This window comes from Rosa chinensis, chromosome 2, assembly GCF_002994745.2.
Source record: "Rosa chinensis cultivar Old Blush chromosome 2, RchiOBHm-V2, whole genome shotgun sequence".
Classification (NCBI taxonomy): domain Eukaryota; kingdom Viridiplantae; phylum Streptophyta; class Magnoliopsida; order Rosales; family Rosaceae; genus Rosa; species Rosa chinensis.
In genome coordinates this window covers 12,317,856-12,341,891 of record NC_037089.1, presented here as the reverse complement: position 1 = coordinate 12,341,891, position 24,036 = coordinate 12,317,856, and the positions used below count along the sequence as shown (strand labels likewise).

Below are 24,036 nucleotides of genomic sequence, written 5' to 3'. Positions count from 1 at the left end.
GTTGGTGGTGGACGGAGGCGGTGCCCTAGGCAGCAGCGTCGGTCACACTTAGGCCAGAAATCAACTTTTGATTCATGCTTCATTTCACTCGATAGAAAAGATGTCTATGTAAAGTCTTTAGTAGATAGATCATCATATCATGACCAGGATGACCTATCCTATCATGACAAAGCCAATATGTGTCTAAATCCAAGAGATCTTCTCTCATAACTTTATTGGATTTAATAGCTCGAATAGTGACATAAAGTCCACTAGAGAGACACATAAACTTCTCTAAGATGCGCCTTTGTTCGCAATCATTAGAGGTATTGCAAATGAACTCATTTTCGTTCTCTACATGCGTTTTCGCATGGAATCCGTTGGCAATTCATAGGTGCGATTTGCCCTAGGAGCATAGAAAGTTTTTGCTACAGTAATGAGGGTGCCATTTGGCAGGGGGAACTTCGGCTATTCCATGTCCTTGAATTAATATTGATGACCCAACCATCGTAGTCACAAAAGTAATATGCTCAAAATAAAAATTGAGTCATCATGAGAAGAACTCAAAATTTTATTCATAAACCAACGGAGTTACATCATTGTCTCTTTGACCAAAGAAAATCTAATCCAAAATGCTAGCTAATGCAAAACAATGGTAGTCGTCTAACTTCTTTCGGTAATTTCAAAATAAATGTGACCAGGTGAGTAGAGAGATGTCGGTGGAGCAAAGCTCGCTTAAGTACCACTAATCTCAGAACCTTCCTAGACAACACACTTACTTTGGGTGAGCCTACTTTGAAGAAAGACTAAACCATTGGCATCTACTACAAAAATTTATAGCAATTGCCTATTACATCTCTTGGAAAAATAAAGACTTAAACATAATTGGAGTTCTATTTATCCCAGCCAGATTTGTAGTCTTCAACCCTTCACTCTAGATCATCTTCTTGATCTTCTTATTCCATATAGTGAGCTTCTCTTGCTTCACAATATGCTTTGTAGGCGGTGATAATTTTTTCATGAGCTCTAAAAATGTGTGCCCAATGCTCAGACACTCCACATCGAGAACATACATCTCTTTGCTCAAACTCCATTGATTGCGGCACTTTGAAAGCGTCATTTAGATGGCTCTTAGTGTTGGTGGCGCCACCAACATGGCCAGAGGTGTTACCTCCCTCTCTCTTTCCACATTGACTTCTTCGGTTCCGTGTTCGCCTATTTTGGCAGTTACCTTCCCAAGTAGAGCGATTATATGGACCAGAACGTCCAAATGTATCCCTAAGATTAGGGTTTCACTCTTGCCGCCCTCTCTTTGGGGCGCGACTATAATTGGATTCTGAAATATGCACTGTTCCCACATATCTCGAATTATAGTTCTTCACAAGGATGTTGTCATGCTTTTCAACGACATTTATAGCTCCAATGAGCTCATGAAATCTTGTGATCCGTCTTGCAGTAACATTGATTCGATAGTTCTTAGCAACCATCAATGCAGAGACGGGGAAGGTAGAGAGAGTCTTCTCAATCAACATCACATTTGTGATTTCTTTTCCACAGAATTCCATTAAGGATTTAATGCGAAGTGCTTCCGAGTTGTAGTCAAGAACTGACTTGAAATCACATAAGCGGAGGCTATGCCATCTCACTTCTAGGTCAAGAAGCATGGAGTCACGGACGTTGCCAAATCTTTCTTCGAGTGAGACTCACAGCCTTCTGGGGTTTTCTTCATTCATACACTCGTACTGGAGCGAATCATCCATATGATATGACGAGTCATTAGGATGATGGCTTTCGCCTTATTTGCCTCTAAGGCTGGTCTATTTGCTTCCAAAGCTTGAGCTTGCTCAACAGTTAGCACATCCTGGCTAGGCTCGAGAATCATATCTAGGATTCCATCAGTCTTGAGATGCTGGCGGACATCACGAACCCATATGTGATATCCAGAGCCAATTGTTCCCAATGGAGCAAAGTCCAATATGTTCAGGTTACTCATCCTGAAAGAGAACAAGAAAAAGGGTTAGTTTTGGAGCATAAAAGGCTACCACGAAAAATATAAAATTCCTGAGCGTAATCACTTGCATAATCGCTTCCAAGAAATTAAATTCCAAGAGGTATTAGATTAGATCGAAACAATGACGTAAGTAGTCGATCATAAATTCTTTACAAACTCTAAGTTTGAAGATCTCAACAAGCCTCTAAGCTTGGAATGAGCACGAACCCTCACAGATCAGCTTAATTTGGTCTCCCCTATGATGAAGAAAAGGGGGTAGAAGAAGGGAGTTTGCAAGTCCCCGAAAAATGATGAGAAATTGAAAAGAAAAACTCTAAAAAAAGGGGAACGTTTAGTAAAAAATACCTCGAAATAGGTTGCCGGAAAATTTGGCCTGAAAAAGTGTCTGAAAAAGTCACCGGAATGTGGCAGGAAAAGTCTCCAGAAGTGGCCAGAAAAGTCGCCTGAAAGTTGACCGGAAAAGGTCAACCGGCGTTGACCGGTGTTGACATGGGTTGGGGTCCGCTGCTGACGTGGTAGTGGGGTTCAGTTGCTAACGTGGCAGTGGGTCTGCTGCTGACGTGGCGTTGCTGAAGTGGCAAAGGCTGTGGGTCAGTGGGCCGAGTTGAATTTGGGCTTCTGGCTTTGTTCCTTTCTTCTTCTGGGCTGGCCTTCCTTCCTTCTTCTGGGCTGGCCTTCCTTCCTTCTTCTGGGATGGGCCTTCCTTTCTTTTATCTTTCTTCTTCTTTTCTTCTTTTCTGCCGGTTCAAAGTGGAGCCTGAACTTTTGGCCGGTTCGGGGATTAAATGGCATGTTTTGGGAAATTTTTTTCCGGTTCCTGAATTATAGAGTTGAGACGCTACTTCTGGAAAAATTTAGTAATTGGAGGTCCGAAAGTTGGTGAACCGGTGGAATATTTGTTGCGGGTGGTTTGGAGCTTCCGGTGGCCGGTTCAGTAGGTTTCCGGCCGGTTCTTGGGGTGGCGCCGCCGGTTCTGGACTCTTGGGATCGAGTACTTCAAGGAGTGAGGTGGAGACAGAAAATGCTTCAAGGTTTTGTATTCGGATTCAAGGTTTTTAGCTTCTTGAATCAAGGTTTGGCTATTTGTTTCAGGGTTAGGGCTTCGTGCTGATAACGTGTTTTAGGGAAACGGAATTTAGAATAAATTGATGTGTCTTCTCATTGATAATAGGGGCCTCTTTATATAGAGGATTACAATGCATAGAAATGTAATCATATACATTGAATAGGAATCTAGATCCTTCTAATTTAACTATATTACCACTAAGTCAAGTAACCTAGGGTTTGGGCCTAGACACACAAATAAGAATTTACTTAAACAGAGGTCTAAATATCAAATTTGGAGGTCCAACTAGAACCACCTTATATATTTTTCTAAGACCGTATAAGAAATTTGCAAAGGGGCATGGACATTTATGGCCCTCAAAGAGTTCCGCCACTAAATGACAGACATTTCAATGATTAACAATCAATTTTTCAAATTTATCAACCTTGAGATTGCATGTATACAGCTTTTCCTAAATGATTTTTTCATACCGGGAACTCGGGAAGCGAAATTAGAGTGTAAAATTGAGTTGAGCAAGGAAAATAGAAATCAATCATCAGAACAAGGCAGATTGGTCAAGCTGGGTATATAATTAAAGAAAGAAAAAGAAAAATATTCCTAGAGGAATAAACGAGCTATATGCTAATATGATGCTCTCTCTTTTTTAGGCTAGTGAAGAATACGAGACAAAAGGAGCAGTTCCCCAACCCTGTCTAGCCTATACTATACTTCTTTGTAACATGATTAGATAACCACGTATTAACCTACTATTCCCCAGGAAAATGCTGTAGATTAGTTAAATCTCACTTTTTCTATATGCCCAGACACTTGTTTCAGACGAACAGAACCTCGATTTTATATACTATTATCATAGATCCTGAAGTCAAAAAGCCACACTGATAAAGTTTGAGGATTAATGCAAAGTGATGTCTATATCAGGGTTAGCGTATAGAGAATCAAATACCAAAAACCTAATTAGTTTGATGATATTTATCTCTATAATTGTTGAAGATCGAGGTCTAAATTCAAAACCCTTTCAGGAAAAAAGAAAAAAGAAAAAAAAGGGGGGAAGAGAATCAAATGCCAATCCATGAATATTGGGGTACAGAAAAAGCCATACAGTGCTTTGATATTGACAGTCAATGAGATCAATGGATATCCATTGAAAGTCAGTGTGATTGAACATAACAAAATAAAACTTTGGTCAGAGGAGGAAGGAAAAATGATGAAGGTTTCAAACTCAAGTTACTATATCAGAAACTTTGAGTCATCTACGCGTTGTTCCTATAGCTTTTATCAACAGAGCAGGTGAAGCTACTCCTACTATCCTCATTTTATTATAATCCGTAAATGATCAAGAACATTTCCAGGTTTGACCAGTTCTTGTCTCATATGGAATGGTGAAACTTCTTCAACTTAAGAGTTGAGAAGGACCACTGTGTTATTACTCGAGATTTTTAATCCCAACAATTTACTAATTTTAAGCAAAGGGTATGTCATGAACAGTACTTCAAGACGCAAAAGCTAAGTGGAATGGAACAAAAGAGGTTTCAATATGTTTCACTTTAATCTTGCTTGCTAGCATGTTAGTTCTAATTGGCTTTTTCAGAAACCAAGATCTAGGTGGGATTGATCTTCTAAATAATTTACCTAATTAAGGTCCACTAGATTACAATTGTTTCCATGTCAAGAAAACCTGGTCTACAACCCACAAAGGTTTGCTTCACTATAACCAGCTTAGAGTTAATTCCCAATTGGTCCCAACTAATCATCTGCTTTATGATGAGTTATTCATGATGAACGTGATAGTCAGCCCAAAGCTTCAAAGCTGTTAAGCTGGACACCAACTCCATAGTAAAGCTATACCAACTCCAGCTTTTTTGTTCCTCACTTTCCTTCATTGTGTACAAAGTCTCCTCTATAAATACCTCCAACACTACATATCAATCATCAAAGCAAAGTCTTCCAACTTTTCTTCCACCTTCACAATATTTTCAGGTCTTCTTCTCTAGTGGTCTAACGAGCCTTGAAGTGAAGGTACTAGAATTAACAGAACATTATGGCAAAGTCTTTGCTCTTCCTTCTAGCTCTTTCTTTCATTGCCTTTGCTCCACTGTGTTTCTGTTACAACAATAACAATCATGGTGGCTATCTCTACCCACAGTTCTATGACCACTCTTGCCCCAAAGCTCAACAGATTGTGCAGTCCATTGTTGCAAAGGCTGTTGCAAGAGAAGCAAGAATGGCGGCTTCTTTGCTTAGGCTGCACTTCCATGACTGCTTTGTAAAGGTCTCTATCTAAATCATATCCCGTAGCTCTAATTTTAGCATGAGCATTATAGATGTGGGACTTAAAAACCACTTGTTGTTAATGTTGCAGGGTTGTGATGGATCAATCCTTTTGGACAGTAGCAAGAACATAATCACCGAGAAGAGGTCTAACCCGAATCTGAATTCAATCCGAGGGTTTGAAGTAATTGATGAGATCAAATCTGCGATAGAGAAGGAGTGTCCCAGCACTGTGTCTTGTGCTGACATTGTGGCTCTAGCTGCTAGAGACTCCACTGTTTTAGTAAGTGCTAACTAGCTATATTGGCTTAACTAAATGGCCTACAGCCCTAAAGTCACAATCTGACCATGAAGTGGTTGCATTTTGCAGGCTGGAGGACCACACTGGGAAGTCCCAGTAGGAAGAAGAGACTCTAGAGGCGCGAGTTTAAGCGGCTCGAACAATGAAATCCCTGCTCCAAACAACACATTCCAAACCATTCTCACCAAGTTCAAGAGGCAAAAGCTTAACATTGTTGATCTTGTTGCACTATCTGGTAAGATTGCCTACATAACATTTATTTATGTCCCAAAATGTTAAAAATCACCAAATAGGTGATAGTTAACGGACACCATAATTATTTTCCATTATAATGAAGATTTCACTATTCAATAATGAGGCCCGAAAATAATTGTCACAGTACCCATAGATATCACTATTATATATATATATATATAATTTTTTTTTCCCTAATATTGTTGCTTGTCAAAAATGAAGATTTAATTTTTTGACCTAAATTTTATCTTTGTGACATCTGATATATAGGAAGTCACACAATTGGAAATGCCAGGTGCACCACTTTTAGACAGAGACTTTACAACCAAACAGGAAGAGGGCTTGCTGACTTCACTCTTGACCAGTCATATGCTGCCAGTTTGAGGAAAAATTGCCCAAGATCTGGTGGAGACCAAAACCTGTTCTTCCTGGACTTTGTGAGCCCAACAAAGTTTGACAACAGCTACTTCAAGAACTTATTGGCTAATAAGGGCCTGCTTAACTCTGACCAAGTTCTTGTTACAAAGAGTGAAGTAGCCAAGCAATTGGTTCAGCAATATGCAGTGAACAACGAGCTTTTCCTTGAGCAATTTGCCAAGTCCATGATTAAGATGGGGAATCTTTCACCAATTACAGGTTCAAGGGGAGAGATCAGAAAGAATTGCAGGAAGGTCAACTACTCTTGATTAGACTGTGATTTCTGGGTCACTAGAAGTTGACATGCAGTACATGATGATCATCATGGGGTGTTCTATTACCTTCTCTATGTTTTTGAAGTTCTTGTTTACAGTGTTTAGCTTTTATATCAGCCAGAGATGTACTCGTCTTTGGTTATTCTCATTAATAAAAGTATCGTCTATTTTTTAAAAGAAAAACTTGCTCTTTGGTATCTTTACACACTGAGTCATCAATTTTAGATTCATGATGTTGAAGAAATGAGAATAGACTCCCACATTGAAAAAAGCTAAGCTATACTGAACACAATACAAGTTCTTGGATGTGAGCCAATTGGTTTTGGCATGAGTTGGATGCTCAGATTTCTTCACATAATAGACACAATTTAACTATAATGAAAATTTTCCTATGTCAAGTATACTTTGATTGTAAACTAAAATGTTAGTTCTTCTATGATCAGCTTAGTTGATACCTTATACCTAATTTTCTGATTTCAACTCATAATCATGATGAACTAGTTAGCCCAAAGCTTGAAAGCTACATACCAACTCCAACATTCTCTTGTCTTTTGGAAGCTACCAACTCAAGCTTTTTTATTCCTCACCTCTCCATAGTTCTTTACAAAGTATCTTCTATAAATAATTAAGTACACATGCATAAACCACCCAAGAACTCACAAGTTCAAGTATTCTTAATTGTCTTGAAGTGAGAATACTAATACCACTAAATTTATGGCTCACTGTAACCTAGCCTGCTCTTCTTTCTGGCTCTTTTTTCCTCTCATATGCTCTTTGTTTATGTCAAAAAAAAACCTTGGCGGTCTCGACCCACACTTTTATGACAACACTTGCCCACAAGCTCAAGAGATTGTAAAGTTCGTAGATGCTGAGGCTGCTGCAATAGATGGAAGAATGCCTGCTTCTTTGCTCAGGCAGCATTTCCATGACTGATTTTTACAGGTCCCTAGTTAAACTTATGTTGAAATCACTGTAATGCACATAAGTGTAAAGAATGATTTCCACTTGATCCATTTGTTTACAGTTAGACAATTATATATAGCTAAGACATGCTCTACTGTTACAATGCTACAAATACAAATATTCAAGACTAATCTACAGTTACACAATCAGTTTTGATTATGGAGAGAAAATCAATGTAGGAGAGTGATTTTCTCTAACATCCCCCCTCAAACTTGGCGGCAATGGACGAACAAGTTTGGCAGAAAGAGTAGAATGGCGAGACTTGTGTAGGGGCTTGGTAAGAAGGTCAGCCGGCTAATCGAGAGAAGGAATAAAACACATTTGATGACTGCCTAGAGCAACTTTTTCACGTACATAATGATAATCAAGCTCAATGTGCTTGGTGCGGGCATGAAACACTGGATTCGAAGCCATATAAGTAGCACTGAGATTGTCACAATGTAATAAAACTGGAAAATGAAGTCGGGTACCAAGTTCATACAGCAAGAAACCTAACCAAGTAGTTTCAGCACTGGCATGAGCTAAGGAGCGGTACTCAGACTCAGCACTTGAGCGAGTGACAGTGGGTTGCTTCTTGGAGCACCATGATATTAAAGTGGAACCAAGATAGATAAGATACCCAGATGTAGAACGGTGGGACTGAATTCAACCAGCCCAATCGGCATCCGAGTAGGCAGAGAGACGCACCGGCTAATGTTGAGGCTCAAACCACAAGCCATGATCAAGCGTGCCTTTCACATAGCGGAGAACACGCTTCACAGCAACAAGATGAGGAACTCGCGGCTGACTCATAAACTAAGACAAGGAGTTAACCGCAAAAGCAATGTCTGGACGGGTAATGGTGAGGTATTGTAAAGAGCCCACTAACTCCCGAAAAACAGAAGGATTGTCAAGAGGCTGTGGCAGAAAGAGAAGACTTGGCACACATAAGAGTGCGCACATGCTGGCTGTGCAAAAGATCATGCTTGTCCAGGATGTCATGAACATACTTTAGTTGATGAACATGAAGTCCCTTGGAATGGTGAGTAACCTACAGACCGAGAAAAAAGTGAAGAGGGCCCAAATCTTTGATGTCAAAGCCACGTCCTAAGCAGCAATGAAGCTTTGAACAAGACATGCATCACTACCCGTGACCACAATGTCATCAACATAAAGCAGAAAGTAAATGGTGTGAATTCCATGCCGAAATATAAACAATGAAGAATCAGCCACACTTTGCACAAAACCAACAGACAATAGAAAAGAAGTCATGCGATGGAACCAGGCATGAGGGGCTTGTTTAAGGCCATAGATAGCTTTGTTGAGCTTGCAGACAAACGACGGTCTTGCTTGATCAATGAAGCTAGGAGGCTGGGTCATGTAGACGTCTTCCTTAAGAAAAACATGGAGGAAGACATTCTTAACGTCTAACTGACGAAGAGGCCAACTGCGAGAAATTGTAAGACAGAGTACATTACGAATTGTGGCTGGCTTAATCACAGAACTAAACGTCTCATTATAGTCAATATCGTGTTGTTGGTGAAAGCCTTTAGCCACAAAACGAGCCTTGTAGCGTTCAACAGAGCCATCCGGATTGCGTTTCACCCTGAAAACCCACTTGCAGCCAACTGGATTATGAGAGGGAGAGGCAGGAACTAAAGTCCAAGTGTTATTCTTTAATAAAGCATTTATCTCATCAACCATGGTTGTACGCCATTCTGGCTGTCTGGAAGCTTGAGTGAAATAGGTTGGCTCAGTGGATTCAAGAGCTGCGAGAAGAGCACGTGGAAGTGGATACCTGGTGGTTCCATCAGTGCGGAGGCGGGGCCGCACAATACCATTATGCAATCGGGTCCGTGGGGGCTGAACAAGAGCAGGTGACGGAGGTGGTGAAGGGTCCGTCGAAACAGCAGGTGGTGCGGCAGCAAGCTCCGGCGGAGCAGCATAAGACTGCAGCAAAGAAGAAGGAGGTAGTAGCGGAGCAGGCGGCGCGGGCTGGCGGCGGCGGAAGGTGAGAATCAGATTGGGGGATCTGGCTGCGCTTCAGTTAATCTGTGAGGAGGGAGCTGATAGGGAAGATGGCACGGCAGGTGGGGGAGCTAGCGGTGCCGAACTGGAAACCGACGATGGGCGATGGTTTTGAAAAAGAGCCGAGGTGTCGGTCATGGAAGGTAAGGAAGTGGACGATGGCTCTGATACCATGTAAAGAATGATTTCCACTTGATCCATTTGTTTACAGTTAGACAATTATATATAGCTAAGACATGCTCTACTGTTACAATGCTATAAATACAAATATTCAAGACTAATCTACAGTTACACAATCAATTTTGATTATGGAGAGGATCAATGTAGGAGAGTGATTTTCTCTAACAATAAGCTAAGCTATATTAACATCATTGAATGAATCACTTGTACATCGCTAATGTTGCAGGGTTGTGAACTTGTGATGGACCAGTTTTGTTGAACAGTACTGACAGATTCATCACCAAGCAGAATTCCATCTCACTATAAATCAATTTGAGGGATGAGATCAAATCTGCATTAAAGGAAGAGTGCCCCAACACAGTGTCCTGTGTTGACATTTTGGCTATGGTTGCTAAATAATCGGTTTATGTAGTTACATTTCATATCAGTAAGCTAGTGATGTATAAGGTGTACTCATAAGCCTAAACTCACAAGCTAGCTGATCAATAATTTGTTGCATTTTATAGGCTGGAGGACCAAACTGGGAAGTTCCATTAGGAAGAAGAGATTCTCTAGGTGCACTTTTGGGTGGCTCTAACTATTACATCCCTTCTCCGAACGACACTCTCAAAACCATCTACTACAAGTTCAAGAAGCAAAACCTTAACATTGTTGATCTAGTTGCATTATCGGTAACTTTACCAATACAACAATAATTTTTGTCTGAGTGTCCAACACCATCCAATAAAGTAGACATGTCAGAACATATTAGATATGGAGCAGATAAACCTAAATCCACATTGGTCCCGAAAATATATATATATATATATATATATATATATATACGGGCGGATTCTAGAGAGGACATCTGCACTTTCGCTAAAGTACGGACGAAGTTGTTGTAGCAGCTTTCAGGAGGCGACTGGGAGATGGGGCTTGCGGACGGAGGCCAGGAGTCAGACGGACCGGTCTGCAGTTGGGTGGAGTCACCGACAACGTCATTGCAGCACTACCAAGAACCTGCAGTTGCAAGTGAGGTCGCTGCCCAGAAACCTGCAACCTCGATCTCCTCGGACCTCGATCGCTGCCTAGAAGAGGTCTGGGATACCTCCGGCCTCCGTCTGGCAAGCCCCGCAGCCTGAAAGCTGCTGTAGCAGCGTTGTTAGCACTTTAGTGAAAGTGCGGACGTCCTCTCTAGAACCCGCCCGTGTATATATATATATAGATTTTATCCAGAGTGGAGTTCCTCTTTGAAATTACGAAGTGAACTTCGAGTTTTTGGTCACTTTTAGATCGCATATCTGTATCTCGACCGTTCAGTTTTTAGGTACTAGTGCATAGAACATCTCTGCAAATTTTCAGTCAAATTGATGATCGTTAAGGTATCTAACTCGCTTAAACCAATCGACGAATTGAATCTGTCCAACCTGAACGTATTAGCTTTAAGGCAGTTATCAATGCCTTAACGGTCATCAATTTGGCTGAAAATTTGCAGAGATGATCTATACACTAGTACCTAAAAACTAAACGGTCGATATGCGGATATGCGACCCAAAACTCGAAGTTCACTCCGTAATTTCAAAGCTGAACTCCTCTCTGGATAGAATCTGTATATATATATATATATATATATATATATATATATATATATATTCGATCATGTAGGATATTACATTAAATTGGATTGAATCAGCTCAAATTTATGCTTGTTCCGTTAAGTTACTGCTTCAATCCTTTAGCTTTGTAATTAAGCTCACTGCTGCCACCATGACAAACTTGTACGCTTACCACCATGATGTGGGGGTAGTCAACGATTTTGGCCTACCATTGTGACGGTTCACCTTCGCCATAAGTACGCAGGTAATGACGATCATAAATGCGGCGTTATTGTTAAAACCACAATGAAGAAGGCTATTAAAGGCGGTCGTAATGATGTGACATAATGGTGTTATTAAATAAACGCGGAGTAATGGCGTTATTAAATAAACGCGGAGTAATGGCGTTATTAAATAAAGCAGAATGATGGTGTTATTTAATAACACGGTTGGCGTTATGACGTTATTAAATAACTCGGAGTGATGACGTTATTTAATAACAAGGAGTGATGACGTTATTTAATAACGCGGTTGGCGTTATTAAATAACGCGGAGTGATGGCGTTATTTAAATAATGAGGAGTGATGGCGTTATTTAATAAACGCGGTTGGAGTTATTAAATAACGCGGAGTGATGACGTTATTAAATAACGCGGAGTAATGACGTTATTCCGTAACGCGAAGTGATGGCGTTATTGAGTAACTCGAAGTGATGGCGTTATTCAATACTGTGGAGTTATGGCGAGAATGAGTACAATTATCGATATTAAACACCACTTATGGTGCAACCTCTCCCTCACCTATAAATAGGGGGCAAATAACGCGGAGTGATGGCGTTATTTAAATAATGAGGAGTGATGGCGTTATTTAATAAACGCGGTTGGAGTTATTAAATAACGCGGAGTGATGACGTTATTAAATAACGCGGAGTAATGACGTTATTCCGTAACGCGAAGTGATGGCGTTATTGAGTAACTCGAAGTGATGGCGTTATTCAATACTGTGGAGTTATGGCGAGAATGAGTACAATTATCGATATTAAACACCACTTATGGTGCAACCTCTCCCTCACCTATAAATAGGGGGCATACTGACCAGGTAAGATATCTGATTCCGACTCTCTCTACTCCTCTATTGAGAAACGCGCTGACTTAGGCATCAGAGGGTTTTCTGTAGTTACGCCCCCCCTTTTTTCCTCGAGCCGAAGGTCAAACTCCAGGTCAACGCTTGAAAGAAGCCTCTCGATTGTTCCCAATCAGCTCCCGCTCCAGTCCGCATTAATTGGTGAGTCAAACTCCTCAACGGAATTTTTCGACACCAACAAGTGGCGCCGTCTGTGGGAAACACTTTTTCCTAAAAAGTGATGGCGGGAGCTGTGCCTGATGGAATCCCCTTTCTGTCGCTAAGGACTGGGAGCGACGAAGTCCAACCCTCTGACCATCCCTTGAATGAGCCTTTCCTAAACTTGGTCGGCGATCTAAACTTGCCTCCAGTTGGTGAGGCACAAATGCTGAGACAAGAACTTGAGCAACTCCGGAGGGAAAAACAGGACCGAGAAACTCATCGACGGAGAAGGCTCGAAAGGCTCCTCCAGCTCGGCAGCGACTCTTTGGATGAAGAGATCAGCGATGCCCACCACAACCACAAGGTAACCAACACAATAGTTGGTGGCGCAGGTGAAACCTTGGTTGAGAGATTGAGCGGCACGCTGAACTATAATGGTAGAATCGGGGCAGGACGCCACAAGCGACCACGCAATGAAGAATGGTGAGAGAAAATGGAGAAGATGATCGAACAGTGCAAGCGCACGGGCCCTCGAGAACTCGCGGCCGAAATCGCAAGAGACGTCGGTGCGTCTCCATTCACCAATGACATCCTCAATGCGACGAAACCTTGCAGATTCACCACCCCCGTTTTCCAAAAGTATGATGGGACTACTGACCCGGTAGACCACATTAATGGGTACAAACAGCAGATGTCCATCGAGACAACCGACGAGAAACTGCTGTGCAAACTTTTCCCTTTAAGCCTCACAGGGACCGCGTCGACATGGTTCCAAGACCTCAAGCCCCAATCAATCCCAGATTTCGAAACGTTGAGCCAAACCTTCTTCTCTCAATATTTCTGCAGTCGCAAGCAAAAAAAGGACATGGCCGGCGACCTTATTCAACACCAAGCAAAAAGTAGGAGAGAAGATCGATTGTTTCTTCAAGAGATTCAAGGCAGAGATGATGCACATCAATTGTGACCCTTAATGCGCGGCAATCGCCTTCCGTGAAGGACTCTTCCCAAGTACACCCTTATATGAAAATCTATTACGCAACCCGCCAAGAGACATGGATGATATTATTATACGGGTTGAGGGGGCAAAAACCAGGTAACATAGACAGATGTTCTTCCTTTTAATAATCATTTGTTTGATTTTCATTTCCTTTAGTATTGAAATGTATTTGTGGCCAGTAGCCAGATTAAATAAGCCTCTGACCAGCCCTCTGACCAGCTGATGTGCAGGAAGCCACATTATTGGACAATGTTAAGAAAACCGACGCATAATTGCTATATATAATATATGCACACTAATGTTCATATATTGTGTCCAAAACTGATGTGCAGGAAGCCACACTATTGGACTTGCGCGATGCGTCTCTTTCAGGCAGAGACTTTACAAATTACAACAAAACAGGAAAGGGGCTTCCTATTGACTCATATGCCAAAAAACTGAGAAGCCAATGCCCGGAATCTGGTGGAGACCAGAAGCTGTTCTACTTGGACTTTACCAGCCCAGCAAAGACAACTACTACTTCAAGAACTTGGTGTATAACATGCCCCTGCTAGGCTCTGACCAAGAGCTTTTGACACAAAGTGATCGAAGAAGCAATGCAATTGGTGCAGAAATACGCAGAAAACAATGAGGCTTTCTTTGATCAATATGCCAAGTCCATTGTGATGTACCCCATCTTTTCACCACTTATTGGGTCAATGGGAGAGATCAGACAGAATTGCAGGAAGATCAACTCTTAATTATCACTATATGTGATTCTCTGGATACAATTCTGGACTCCACAATATATGGATGTATCTATTGGCCTAATATTGGTGTGTTCTGACTGTAATGATTTCTCTAATGCCATATTAGAACATTATGAATAATCCTTGTGAGACAAGTAACAGGGGTAGCTTTAGGGGGTGGGGGTGTATTCAATTTAAGAGTTTGTGGGATTGTTTTGTATTTCAAAAGGTTATGGGTAATCAATTAAGATTTAAAATTTTGTTATATTCAATCAGGACTCTAAAATGTTCCTCTCTCATTAAAAAAAAATCAGGACTTTAAAGTATCAGTCCAAATTTGGTGGTATTCAAAAATCAAAAGTTTGTCGACTTTCAAGAATTTTAGTAAATGCTTGATTTTGTAGAATTCTAAGGTGTTTGGTATAAATACCAAATTCTGTTAGAAATCCACTCATTAGACGTGAGATTTTAACGTTTGTTTCTTTTCTTTTCTCTTGTTCTAAAGATGAAAAGATGTCAACAGTAAAAGACGAAGCGACCTTAACAAGAAGTGATCTCAACATTTCACTGTTCTCGGATAACCAAGTGGACTTGAAGGGTTATAGTGTTTGGTCTAAGGACTAATACCTCCACGGCATCAACATTAGAGTTCGAAAGTTCGAATCTTGTTACTTATTTATAACAGAAGAATATGCCGTGGATCATCTTAATCAGAGATCGCTAAAGCTAGCTTAGATGATAAGAAAAACGTTAACAAAGGTGATGGTTAGAAAAAAAAAAAAAAAAAATCATGAGTTCTAAAAAAAGGAAAAAAAAAAAAAACTATCTCGACAATTCATGTACCAGGCCCAAGAAATGGATTTCGGCCCACCATCATATTTCACTTCTCTTCATCTTCTTCAAGCCCAACTTAAGCCTCCACCATAGGGTTTATGCCTCTGCAAGCTCCAGAGGTCACTTCCAGCATACCACTCTCTGTCTCTCTCTCTCTCTCTCTCGCCTTCAAAGCCATGAACACACCAACCTTATGATCCTCCCACCACCACAATGCCCAGATAACACTCTCTCTTAATTACAATCCCAACCCCAAGAAAATGAGATATTTACGATTCATTTCCCCACATCTTTCTCGAATTCACAAAACCCTCCCCCAGAACCCTAATCTCCACTCAAGACCCTATCTTTCCTCCCATTTCGCCGCCTCTTACACCACCGCCGCGCCGGAGAAGAGACCTGCGCCGCCGGAGAAGGTCTCGGCGATCGCGGACGAGATCTCCGGGCTCACTCTGCTCGAGGTCTCGGACCTGACGGAGGTCCTGAGAGAGAAACTGGGGATAAAGGAGATGCCGGCGATGATGATGATGATGCCGGGGATGGGAATCGGCGGGCTCCGGGGCGGCGGCAAGGGCGGCGGCGCGGCGGCGGGGAAGGCGGAGGAGAAGAAGGAGAAGACGGCGTTTGATGTGAAGCTTGATTCTTTTGATGCGGCGGCGAAGATTAAAGTGATTAAGGAGGTGAGGACGTTTACGGCGTTGGGGTTGAAGGAGGCTAAGGACTTGGTGGAGAAGGCACCTACGCTGTTGAAGAAGGGGGTGACGAAGGAGGAGGCGGAGTCGATTGTGGCGAAGATGAAGGAAGTTGGTGCTGTAGTTTCGATGGAGTGAGGTAATTTGTGCTCTTGTTACTGTGAATTTGAATTTGATTTGATTCTGGGCTGTGTATCGTAGTGTGTGTAGTTTAGTTGATGAGTTTGGCAGTAATAGCTATAAAATGTGAATCAAAAACTTTCAATCGAAGTTACTCAAAGTACTTTTCAGTGAGTAAAAGAGTTGGAAATGCTAACCTAGCAATGGAAGCTTAACAATTTCTGTTGTAGAATTTCACATTGATAAAAACCTTCACTAGCGCAGTAGATTGTCATATGTAAAGGCCATACAACTATATTGCTAGGCAGTATGGAGTTTGAATTTTACTTGTTATCGACAATTCCCTAGTATCGTTGATTAGTATCTAGGCTTTGTAGCTTGATGTTGGTAGGTATGAGGTCGAGAATGCCATAAGAGGAATAAGCAGTACATCTGGTTTTGTTTAAAGGCAGGGACGGAACCCGGATTGTAAATGAAGGTGGGCTGAATCAAACTAAGTTATGTATTTAGAGGAAAAAACAAATTCACTAATCAGTTTTATGACATTTCCTTGATGAAAATCTAAATTAGATCCTATATTAGAATTCAATGCTAAACTCTTAATTGAAAAATGATAAAATTGGAGAATTCTTTTTTTTTTTTGTCTAGTAGAGAAGTCTATCTTAGATGAACTGGAAATGAGTAAATACACAAGGAAAGAAAAAACTAAGAAAAGAATCACAGAAGAGGAATAGAAGAAAATGAATTAGAGATGAGAGAGAGAAAGAGGGAAAGGTCTTTAGGGGATATTGGTGAAAGACTATTATATAACCTATACCCTGCATATATTTCTCTCAAAAATGGGGTGGGCTGCAGCACACCTCAGCCACCCCCGGTTCCGTGCCTGTTTATAGGCATGATGGGTAGTGGCCGATTACTAATGGCAATGTGAGGTACAAAGCTGCAACATTTGCAATGATTGTAAAATGCATGGATGTGATGTCCTGCAGCAGCACGCTGAAATGTGTGTGCAGCTGGGCATACGTCATTTTACGTGCTTACCCGTATATCACATAAGCACCCACCGTATTGGTCAATGTTTTTTGGCAATGATCTTTCATAGCACTCATTATCGTTCTTTGTTACTAAAGCCTTTTTACTTGTCGCAAGGCAGTAATGCAACTACAATCACTAACGTTTGGTTTATATGTTTTGGTGTAGACTCATGAGTTGGAGAGACATAAAGAAGCGCAACGCACTAGCCTCAAGGATTGTTAAAATGTAGAGTAGCAAGTGGTGGTTCATCACACTGGTGACATAGTCTACTAGATGAGTAGATGTTCTGGAGATCAAAATTTGTTTCTTGATGATGCAAAGCATTTATTGAACTGTTTTGCTAATCTTTCATTGTACTAGAATAACACAGTATGAGCAAAGTTTTGTTAGCTGTTTCATACATTTGAGTATTTTCTTCTCACTCGATGGCCGTCAGCAATTGATTTTTGTAGAGTTAAAATTTTGATAAGAGGTCAGAATGTTGAACCATACAATATGTACTGTGCCTGTTTGTTCAAAAACTTGAAATGACAGTGCTTAGAGGATTGGAAGTTAGGTCTCTGTTTCTTTTGTAGTCTCATCAAAATAGTACTGTTGGAATGGCTTGGTTGCAGTTAATAATATTCACAGGGTCACCGGGTGACTAAAGATTCGAGTCCCCCAACCATGGACTCTGGTTGATTAATCATAGTGAGCAAGTAACTTTAGGCAACATGACCACTCTTGATTTACTGATTATTACCATGCATCTCAAAGGCAAATCATCAATCTAGTTAACCACTAGTTTCACATCAGGGTTTGGTTACCACCAAATCTGAGCGGTTAAATTTCACTTATCAAGTTAAATGCAAAATTAGACTCAAATACGGCGCCGTTTTAGTGGACTAAATATACTTGGACCCTGCAGAACAAAACGGTTTAGAGTGTTTGTTCTGCTATTTACTAGTTGAAGAGCTCGCCTTTTTTCGATTTGAAATGCAGAAGAAAACCTCTGCTGATCGCCCTAACCTAACCACACCACACCACCATCCCCTTGACACCGCCGCTCCGAAATCCAAATGTCGTCGTCGTCGGCGTCTCCGCAGTGGCAGTGGGAAAACGCCACCGCCGGCGCCGTCGCCGGCTTCGCAACCGTTGCAGCTATGCATCCCCTCGACGTCGTCCGCACCAGGTTTCAAGTCAACGACGGCCGAATCTCCAATCTTCCGACTTACAAGAACACGGCGAACGCTATCTTCACCATTGCTCGATTGGAGGTAAAGTTGGATCCTTAGCTTTCACCTCCTGTAAATTAAATTCCCTAGGGTTTTTGATGATTTACTGCTTCGGTGTTGCTTTGTGTTACAGGGACTGAGAGGACTCTATGCAGGCTTCTCTCCTGCTGTGATTGGCTCCACTGGTTCCTGGGGTTTATATTTCTTCTTGTAAGTAACAATGTACTGTTTTTCTTCTGCAATTTCTGATATATAATCGTAGTGTAGCAAAGATCACCTTAGTTTAGTAAGTTCATTTCGACTTTTTTTCACTAGAAAAAATGTCTATGCTATGTAGTTATATTAGAAATTTATGAGGGTTTTAGTGTACATGCCTTAAGATCAAGTACAAATTTCCGTTTTTTACGTGATAAATGCTTGTTAGAAAAGAATACATGTGTACTGTTCTGTTACTTTTCTGTTGAGAATGAACCGAAAGCTCTGCGCTTTGTAGCTATGGAAGAGCCAAACAGAGGTATTCTAAAAACGGGGATGAGAAGCTGAGTCCTGGTCTTCATCTTGCTTCTGCAGCAGAAGCTGGTGCTCTGGTGAGTATGCATACTTCAATTAACTTTGTCAGACGGAAATTTTAGTTTTTTTCTTCTGAAAAGTTTGATCAAATCCTGGTTGCCTATTTATCCTACATCTGTCAAGTGGTGCCCATAGTCTGTAACCCTTGGTGTCTAGCAATGTGAAGTCAAGGGATTTGCTGTCGAGAGTGTTCAGGAGAGGTTTTGAAATCAAATTGTTTTGTCAAATTCTTTAGTTTTTTTCCAACTACCTATCTGATTAAGTAAAAAAGAACTTGAATATTTCAAACTCTTAATTGGAAGGTTAGCACCTTCCTGAATATTGTTGCTTTTGGAACATTTTTTTTTCTGAAAATGATACTATTTGATTTTGCTTCGAGCTAAGATTGACAAGTTTTTGGATGAGTAGCACACCATTTTCTGTTTCCTTTTAATATTTGGGAAGGTAGACGTAGGATTGCCTCGTGGTACCTATAGATGATAGCAAACTTGTGGTTTTGTCAGGTTTCTTTGTGCACAAATCCTATTTGGCTTGTAAAAACAAGACTGCAGCTTCAGACTCCTCTCCATCAAACACGCCCATATTCTGGTTTTTATGGTCCGCTTCACATCTCACCTTAACTTGATGTCTGCAATGTCTGGTTCTTTGTTTGGCTCGCTTGATATATCAGAGATTTCTTATTTGTTTTAGCAGTTAGATTGTGCTGAAGATAAACCATAGTAATGTATGACTTCTAGAATTTGAAGGTAGCTATTTTGTAAGATGGAATAGGTTCCAAACATTAAGAAATTTTCTTTTCAATTTCACCACAGCATGGGCTGCGGGTTTCTAGAACATCTGCTAAATAAACTGTGTCTGTTAGAGATATTTTATTCTTTGTGCTCATGTTCATAGTTTCTATTTCTTGTTTATAAACCGCACAATGTCTTTATTTCTATTTCAGATGCCTTGAGAACCATAATGAGAGAGGAAGGATTTGCTGCACTGTATAAGGGTCTTGGTCCTAGTCTTTTTCTGGTACGTTGTTGTCTACCAGCTTATTGTATTCCTCTATAACTGTTCGTTTTTGTTTCCTTGCAAAAATGTACATTAATCAAGATTCGTAAATAAGGACTGTATTCCTTTTGAAGATTTTGGATATATAGCAAAGAGTAAAAGTGTCCTTTTCTTTTTCTTTGACTATGATTTCTCGGTCTGGAAGTTCCTTTGAAGAAATATTAGATCATCTCAATATAAACAACTGATTGATAAAAAAAAGGGGTTTTCACAATCATTTATAGGAAAGTCTTTTACATAGGATTTTAGGTTCCCTAGTCTTTTCCCACAGATACCTAACTGCCTTTGTGTACAGCCTTGTGAGCATCACTTTATGTAATAGCGTATTGGGTTGTGTTGTCATGTAAAGATTATAAAGAATTATGGTCGAGTCAATTTATGCAAAAGAAATTAATGAAACATGTGAAGAAGTTGTACTTGTATGCATTGGTAATAAAAGGTTAATATTGAGGGTATCCAGAAGACATCTTTATTCACACTGCTGAGCAGATGGAAGGAAATGCTTCTGGAGATTCTTGTGCACTTACTGAATGTGAAGATTGTTGCTGATAGTATGTACACACATCAATCTTACTTTACAATCTGCAACTTAAACGTTTTCGTATTGTTTCAGCAGGTCTCCCATGGTGCTATTCAATTTACTGCATATGAAGAACTCCGTAAAGTTATTGTTGACTTGAAGTCTAAACAAGGCACAAGTAATTCTGGAAGTTCGGATACTGTATTGGTATTTCTCTATCGATATACTTGTTGTTCTGTATGAAATAGGCCCTTTAAAATTCTCTAGATCTGTGTGCTCTAGAATTATATATTTTTATTGCCATTTCATAAAGACTTTAATATAGAGGTCCTTTTTGGCTGTTTGTAAAATATGTCTAGTCACTGGTTAGTATTCACTGCACCGGTTGAATAAATCCCAACTTGTGGTGTACAAATTTGTGTATATCTGTTTATGCACTTGTAAATGTGGTCAATTGGGGAAGATTAGGAATCAGATTACTGTGCGTCTCTTCTGCTCAGGATACCTGTTTACCGTTCAAAACATGCTGATTGTGCCATGTGATGTATGATTATTCTGGAAGAAGTGTACTACAAACTTAAAAAATGGAAATCTGTGTTATCAATTCCACCATCTTTGAATTTCTTTTCTTCTATTTTTATGAATATGGAACTTCTGTTTTTTTTTATATTACTTGAAGAATTGGAATATTATGATTTATTAAGTTTCTTTCTATTACTTTTTTTTTTGCCAGCTACTGTTATTTAAATCATTCATTTGTTGGATATTGCTTTTGGTTCCTACTAATTGAGTCTAAGGGTCTGCATATTAGATGGAGAGTTGGAGACTCAATTGGCAAATTAACTAGCTTCTTATACTCTGGCTTTTTGTGCAGAATTCACTTGACTATGCAGCCTTAGGGGCATCATCGAAAGTCGCTGCCATTCTTCTATCATATCCATTCCAGGTGGGCATATATTATTTGCATTCCTTTATAGTTTTGGTAGGTGGTCGTTTTATTTGTTACTTATCACTAATGCAGTTATGTTGATTTTTTTTCCCCCAGGTTATACGATCTCGATTGCAGGTATATCTATAAATTATTTTAATATTTGTCTTTTTATATGGTCTCAGTTGATAGTTCCTTGTCTGAGGTTTTATTAATCACGATCAGTTCATGAAGATTGCCACACCTTTCAGCATAACTTCTGCAGTAGCCCCTTGTCAATCCGTTTGTTTCATAGGTTTTGCTGTTACTTTATTGATGATTTGAACTTTATGATATCTTGTTTTTCCAGCAACGACCTAGTTCTGAGGGAATTCCAAGATATATGGATAGCTGGCATGTAATAAGGGAAACAGCACGGTAAGAATGAAATTCAGCCTTGATATGTCGTAGATATTGTCAGAGAAAAAGAGTAACCAACATGGAAAACCAGCTTTCTAGCATATGCCTCTTGTTAAGGAAATGGAATTTCTTTTTCTAACATCTGATTGAATTACTAATGAATGCAAAGAGAGACCAAGGAGCTATAAACCTATAGTTGTTATAGTTGCAACATGACGTTCACTAGTTGAAGTCCCAAGTTGTTAAATCAGATATTTGGGATCACTCTTCAGTTAAAAAGTTCTTTGAGACTTTAAGTTGCTGTTATTCCATTCCTTTTTATTATCTTTAGGTTGCTAACTTCTTTCTTTTCTCTAATGGGGCATATGCAGGTTTGAGGGTGTTCGAGGCTTCTACAGGGGAATTACACCAAACCTTCTTAAAAATGTTCCTGCTGCTTCAATAACATTTATTGTATATGAAAATGTACTGAAATTTCTAAAATTAGCTAAAAGGAACGAGTAGGTTTTTTTCTCTTGGTTCTGAATCCTGTGTATTCTTTTTACAGAAACATTATTTGAGGTTGAAAATGTGGGAATGAAAAAAGTATTGGAAGGTGTTCTGGGTAAAACATGTAAGTCAGGAATGCTCATCAATCTAAAACAGATTAAGAATCTCATACTTTGTATTGATACTGAAAAATCTGATTCAGACTAAAAGAAACTCTATTCTGTAGAAAATTTGCTTATGAAGGAGAGAATTTCGTGGGAGACTTCCTGAGGTTTCTCTTGCTGGATAAAATGGTGACCGTCTAAGATTACGACTTCCAGGTTTGGTACCAGACTCTTGAAAACATCTCCTTTCACATATTCTCCGGTGCCCAGAGCATCATAACCAATATCTTTGTCACCTACAATGAACTTTGCTGGAACACTAATCCTTTTTCCTCGCCATGGTCCCATTAGCTCCCAGTACCTGTTTTCATTTCCAACGAGCCGGGTAAAGATTAGCAAAGTTGTATCTATTAAAACCCTCAAAACCCAAATATATACATTGGAAACGTACGACTCAAGGGTTCGAAAATAATTGAGAGCACCAGTGAAACCAGATTCCTCAAACTTTTCAGCATAGACTTGGAGGTCCTCCTCAGTTATCCATGGTGCCAATTTTGCTGGTGTCTCCAGATAATCTATAAGCTCCATCCCAGGTGGAGCTACCAGATAATCTGTCTTGTTATACAGCAAGAACTTCTTCATCACTGTCAAATAGTCATATCTCGCAAAAGATCTTTCTGCCCTTCCCGGTTCCTACCCCCATGTAAAAGATAAAATCATACAAAACGCATTAAAACACAATTTCTAATACACCGATATGTTAAACTTTCAGGAATGTATGACATTGCTGTTCTACCAAACTATGAATCTGAACTATTGGTCAGGTGATATTGTGTTCAGATATGTAATTCTGATTCCCAGTTTTGACAACATAATTGGCAGGAGAGTATGTAGCACCTGAAACTGACAAACATAACATCCTTCACCAAAACCTTGCCTGAAAGATTCAATACTCCTGATACTTGAAGATGGTTCAAAGTACGGAGCAGATAGTGCAACTAATGCCTTGACTCTATCAGGCCGGAACAGACTCAGATGCCAAGCAACAATTGCTCCATAGTCATGTCCCACCACAAATGCCTTTCAAATAACACAAACAAATAATCAAAACCTCATAGTACAAAAACCCAAATATGCTGGCAGAAAAATAAATCAGTACCTGTTGTTGACCAAAATGGTCAAGAAGATCAATAAGGTCTCCAACAAGATGAAGAAGAGAGTATGAGCTAGGGCTGAGAGGTGAGTCAGTGTCACCGTAGCCTCTCATATCTGGTGCAACCACATGGTAGCCATGTTTAGCCAAGTAACCAATTTGATGGCGCCACGAGTACCATATTTCGGGGAAGCCATGGAGAAGAAGCACAAGAGGCCCTGTCCCTTGTTCTGCTATGTGCATCCATATTCCATTGGTTTTGATCCTTTGGTGACTTACCTCACTCATGTTCACCATTCCTTTTTCTCAGATTTGTGAAAGAAAACTTGATGGTACGAGTGTGTTGGCACATATAGTCCATTGTTATATTTTAACTTGTGGAAAATGATTTGGCATTTGGCGAGTTAGGTATTCCTGATTGTCAAACAGTCAAAAGATGATAACTTTGAAGTTTGAATTGGAACAGAGGAGCGTAACGTGTCAAATGCTGCAAAAATAGTTATGATGCAGAAAGATAATAATCATTGACCTGAAAAATCCAACAATTTTGTTTAGCACTTGTGAGAGTGGACCCAAGAAGACTAGAGATAAGAAATTGCAGGCTTAGTTGCAAAATACAAAGACATTACAAATACCCTA

General features: G+C 40.1%; 4 protein-coding genes across 8 annotated transcripts; 3 read left to right on the top strand and 1 right to left on the bottom strand.

The window, feature by feature from the left end:
- The first annotated feature begins 4,752 nt into the window (after positions 1-4,752).
- Positions 4,753-6,733, top strand: LOC112188912 (peroxidase 72). 2 transcript variants are annotated; one of them, XM_040515151.1, is made up of 5 exons: positions 4,755-5,072; positions 5,200-5,325; positions 5,416-5,607; positions 5,695-5,860; positions 6,130-6,733. In XM_040515151.1, exons 2-5 carry the CDS (start codon positions 5,278-5,280, stop codon positions 6,543-6,545), a joined length of 822 nt encoding a protein of 273 aa, XP_040371085.1. In that variant the 5' UTR covers positions 4,755-5,072; positions 5,200-5,277; the 3' UTR covers positions 6,546-6,733. The 2 variants fall into 2 exon arrangements, with proteins under 2 accessions (XP_024183910.1, XP_040371085.1); XM_024328142.2 differs by having other exon boundaries at positions 4,753-5,325.
- An 8,482-nt stretch (positions 6,734-15,215) lies between these two features.
- LOC112187773 (50S ribosomal protein L7/L12) lies at positions 15,216-17,385 on the top strand. Its single transcript, XM_024326697.2, has 2 exons — positions 15,216-15,948; positions 17,130-17,385. The coding sequence occupies exon 1, from the start codon at positions 15,378-15,380 to the stop codon at positions 15,945-15,947; it is 570 nt and encodes a 189-aa protein (XP_024182465.1). The 5' UTR covers positions 15,216-15,377; the 3' UTR covers position 15,948; positions 17,130-17,385.
- A 486-nt stretch (positions 17,386-17,871) lies between these two features.
- LOC112186538 (folate transporter 1, chloroplastic) lies at positions 17,872-22,513 on the top strand. Of its 3 annotated transcripts, XM_024324988.2 has the most exons (12): positions 17,872-18,220; positions 18,312-18,388; positions 18,672-18,765; positions 19,252-19,345; positions 19,692-19,765; positions 20,418-20,531; positions 21,199-21,270; positions 21,370-21,390; positions 21,602-21,669; positions 22,023-22,116; positions 22,199-22,264; positions 22,367-22,513. In XM_024324988.2, the coding sequence occupies exons 1-11, from the start codon at positions 18,023-18,025 to the stop codon at positions 22,229-22,231; spliced, it is 939 nt and encodes a 312-aa protein (XP_024180756.1). In that variant the 5' UTR covers positions 17,872-18,022; the 3' UTR covers positions 22,232-22,264; positions 22,367-22,513. The 3 variants fall into 3 exon arrangements, with proteins under 3 accessions (XP_024180756.1, XP_024180755.1, XP_024180754.1); XM_024324987.2 differs by lacking the exon at positions 22,367-22,513 and having other exon boundaries at positions 20,421-20,531; positions 22,023-22,302; XM_024324986.2 differs by lacking the exon at positions 22,367-22,513 and having other exon boundaries at positions 22,023-22,302.
- On the bottom strand, positions 22,289-23,814 carry LOC112186537 (epoxide hydrolase A). 2 transcript variants are annotated; one of them, XM_024324984.2, is made up of 4 exons: positions 23,404-23,808; positions 23,142-23,324; positions 22,696-22,937; positions 22,289-22,605 (listed from the first exon to the last, which is right to left on the bottom strand). In XM_024324984.2, exons 1-4 carry the CDS (start codon positions 23,692-23,694, stop codon positions 22,356-22,358), a joined length of 966 nt encoding a protein of 321 aa, XP_024180752.1. In that variant the 5' UTR covers positions 23,695-23,808; the 3' UTR covers positions 22,289-22,355. The 2 variants fall into 2 exon arrangements, with proteins under 2 accessions (XP_024180752.1, XP_024180753.1); XM_024324985.2 differs by lacking the exon at positions 23,142-23,324 and having other exon boundaries at positions 23,404-23,814.
- Between the last annotated feature and the right edge of the window lie 222 nt (positions 23,815-24,036).

Excerpts from the sequence above, each read along its gene's own strand:
- LOC112188912 (XM_024328142.2), top strand. The coding sequence starts at position 5,095 with ATGGCAAAGTCTTTGCTCTTCCTTCTAGCTCTTTCTTTCATTGCCTTT. Across the intron at positions 5,608-5,694 it reads CTAGAGACTCCACTGTTTTA|GCTGGAGGACCACACTGGGA; the intron begins GTAAGTGCTAAC and ends TGCATTTTGCAG. Across the intron at positions 5,861-6,129 it reads TGATCTTGTTGCACTATCTG|GAAGTCACACAATTGGAAAT; the intron begins GTAAGATTGCCT and ends TCTGATATATAG.
- LOC112187773 (XM_024326697.2), top strand. The coding sequence starts at position 15,378 with ATGAGATATTTACGATTCATTTCCCCACATCTTTCTCGAATTCACAAA.
- LOC112186538 (XM_024324986.2), top strand. The coding sequence starts at position 18,023 with ATGTCGTCGTCGTCGGCGTCTCCGCAGTGGCAGTGGGAAAACGCCACC. Across the intron at positions 18,221-18,311 it reads TCACCATTGCTCGATTGGAG|GGACTGAGAGGACTCTATGC; the intron begins GTAAAGTTGGAT and ends TTTGTGTTACAG. Across the intron at positions 18,389-18,671 it reads TGGGGTTTATATTTCTTCTT|CTATGGAAGAGCCAAACAGA; the intron begins GTAAGTAACAAT and ends TGCGCTTTGTAG.
- LOC112186537 (XM_024324984.2), bottom strand. The coding sequence starts at position 23,694 with ATGGTGAACATGAGTGAGGTAAGTCACCAAAGGATCAAAACCAATGGA. Across the intron at positions 23,325-23,403 it reads ACCATTTTGGTCAACAACAG|GCATTTGTGGTGGGACATGA; the intron begins GTACTGATTTAT and ends GTTATTTGAAAG. Across the intron at positions 22,938-23,141 it reads GTTATGTTTGTCAGTTTCAG|GAACCGGGAAGGGCAGAAAG; the intron begins GTGCTACATACT and ends ACATGGGGGTAG.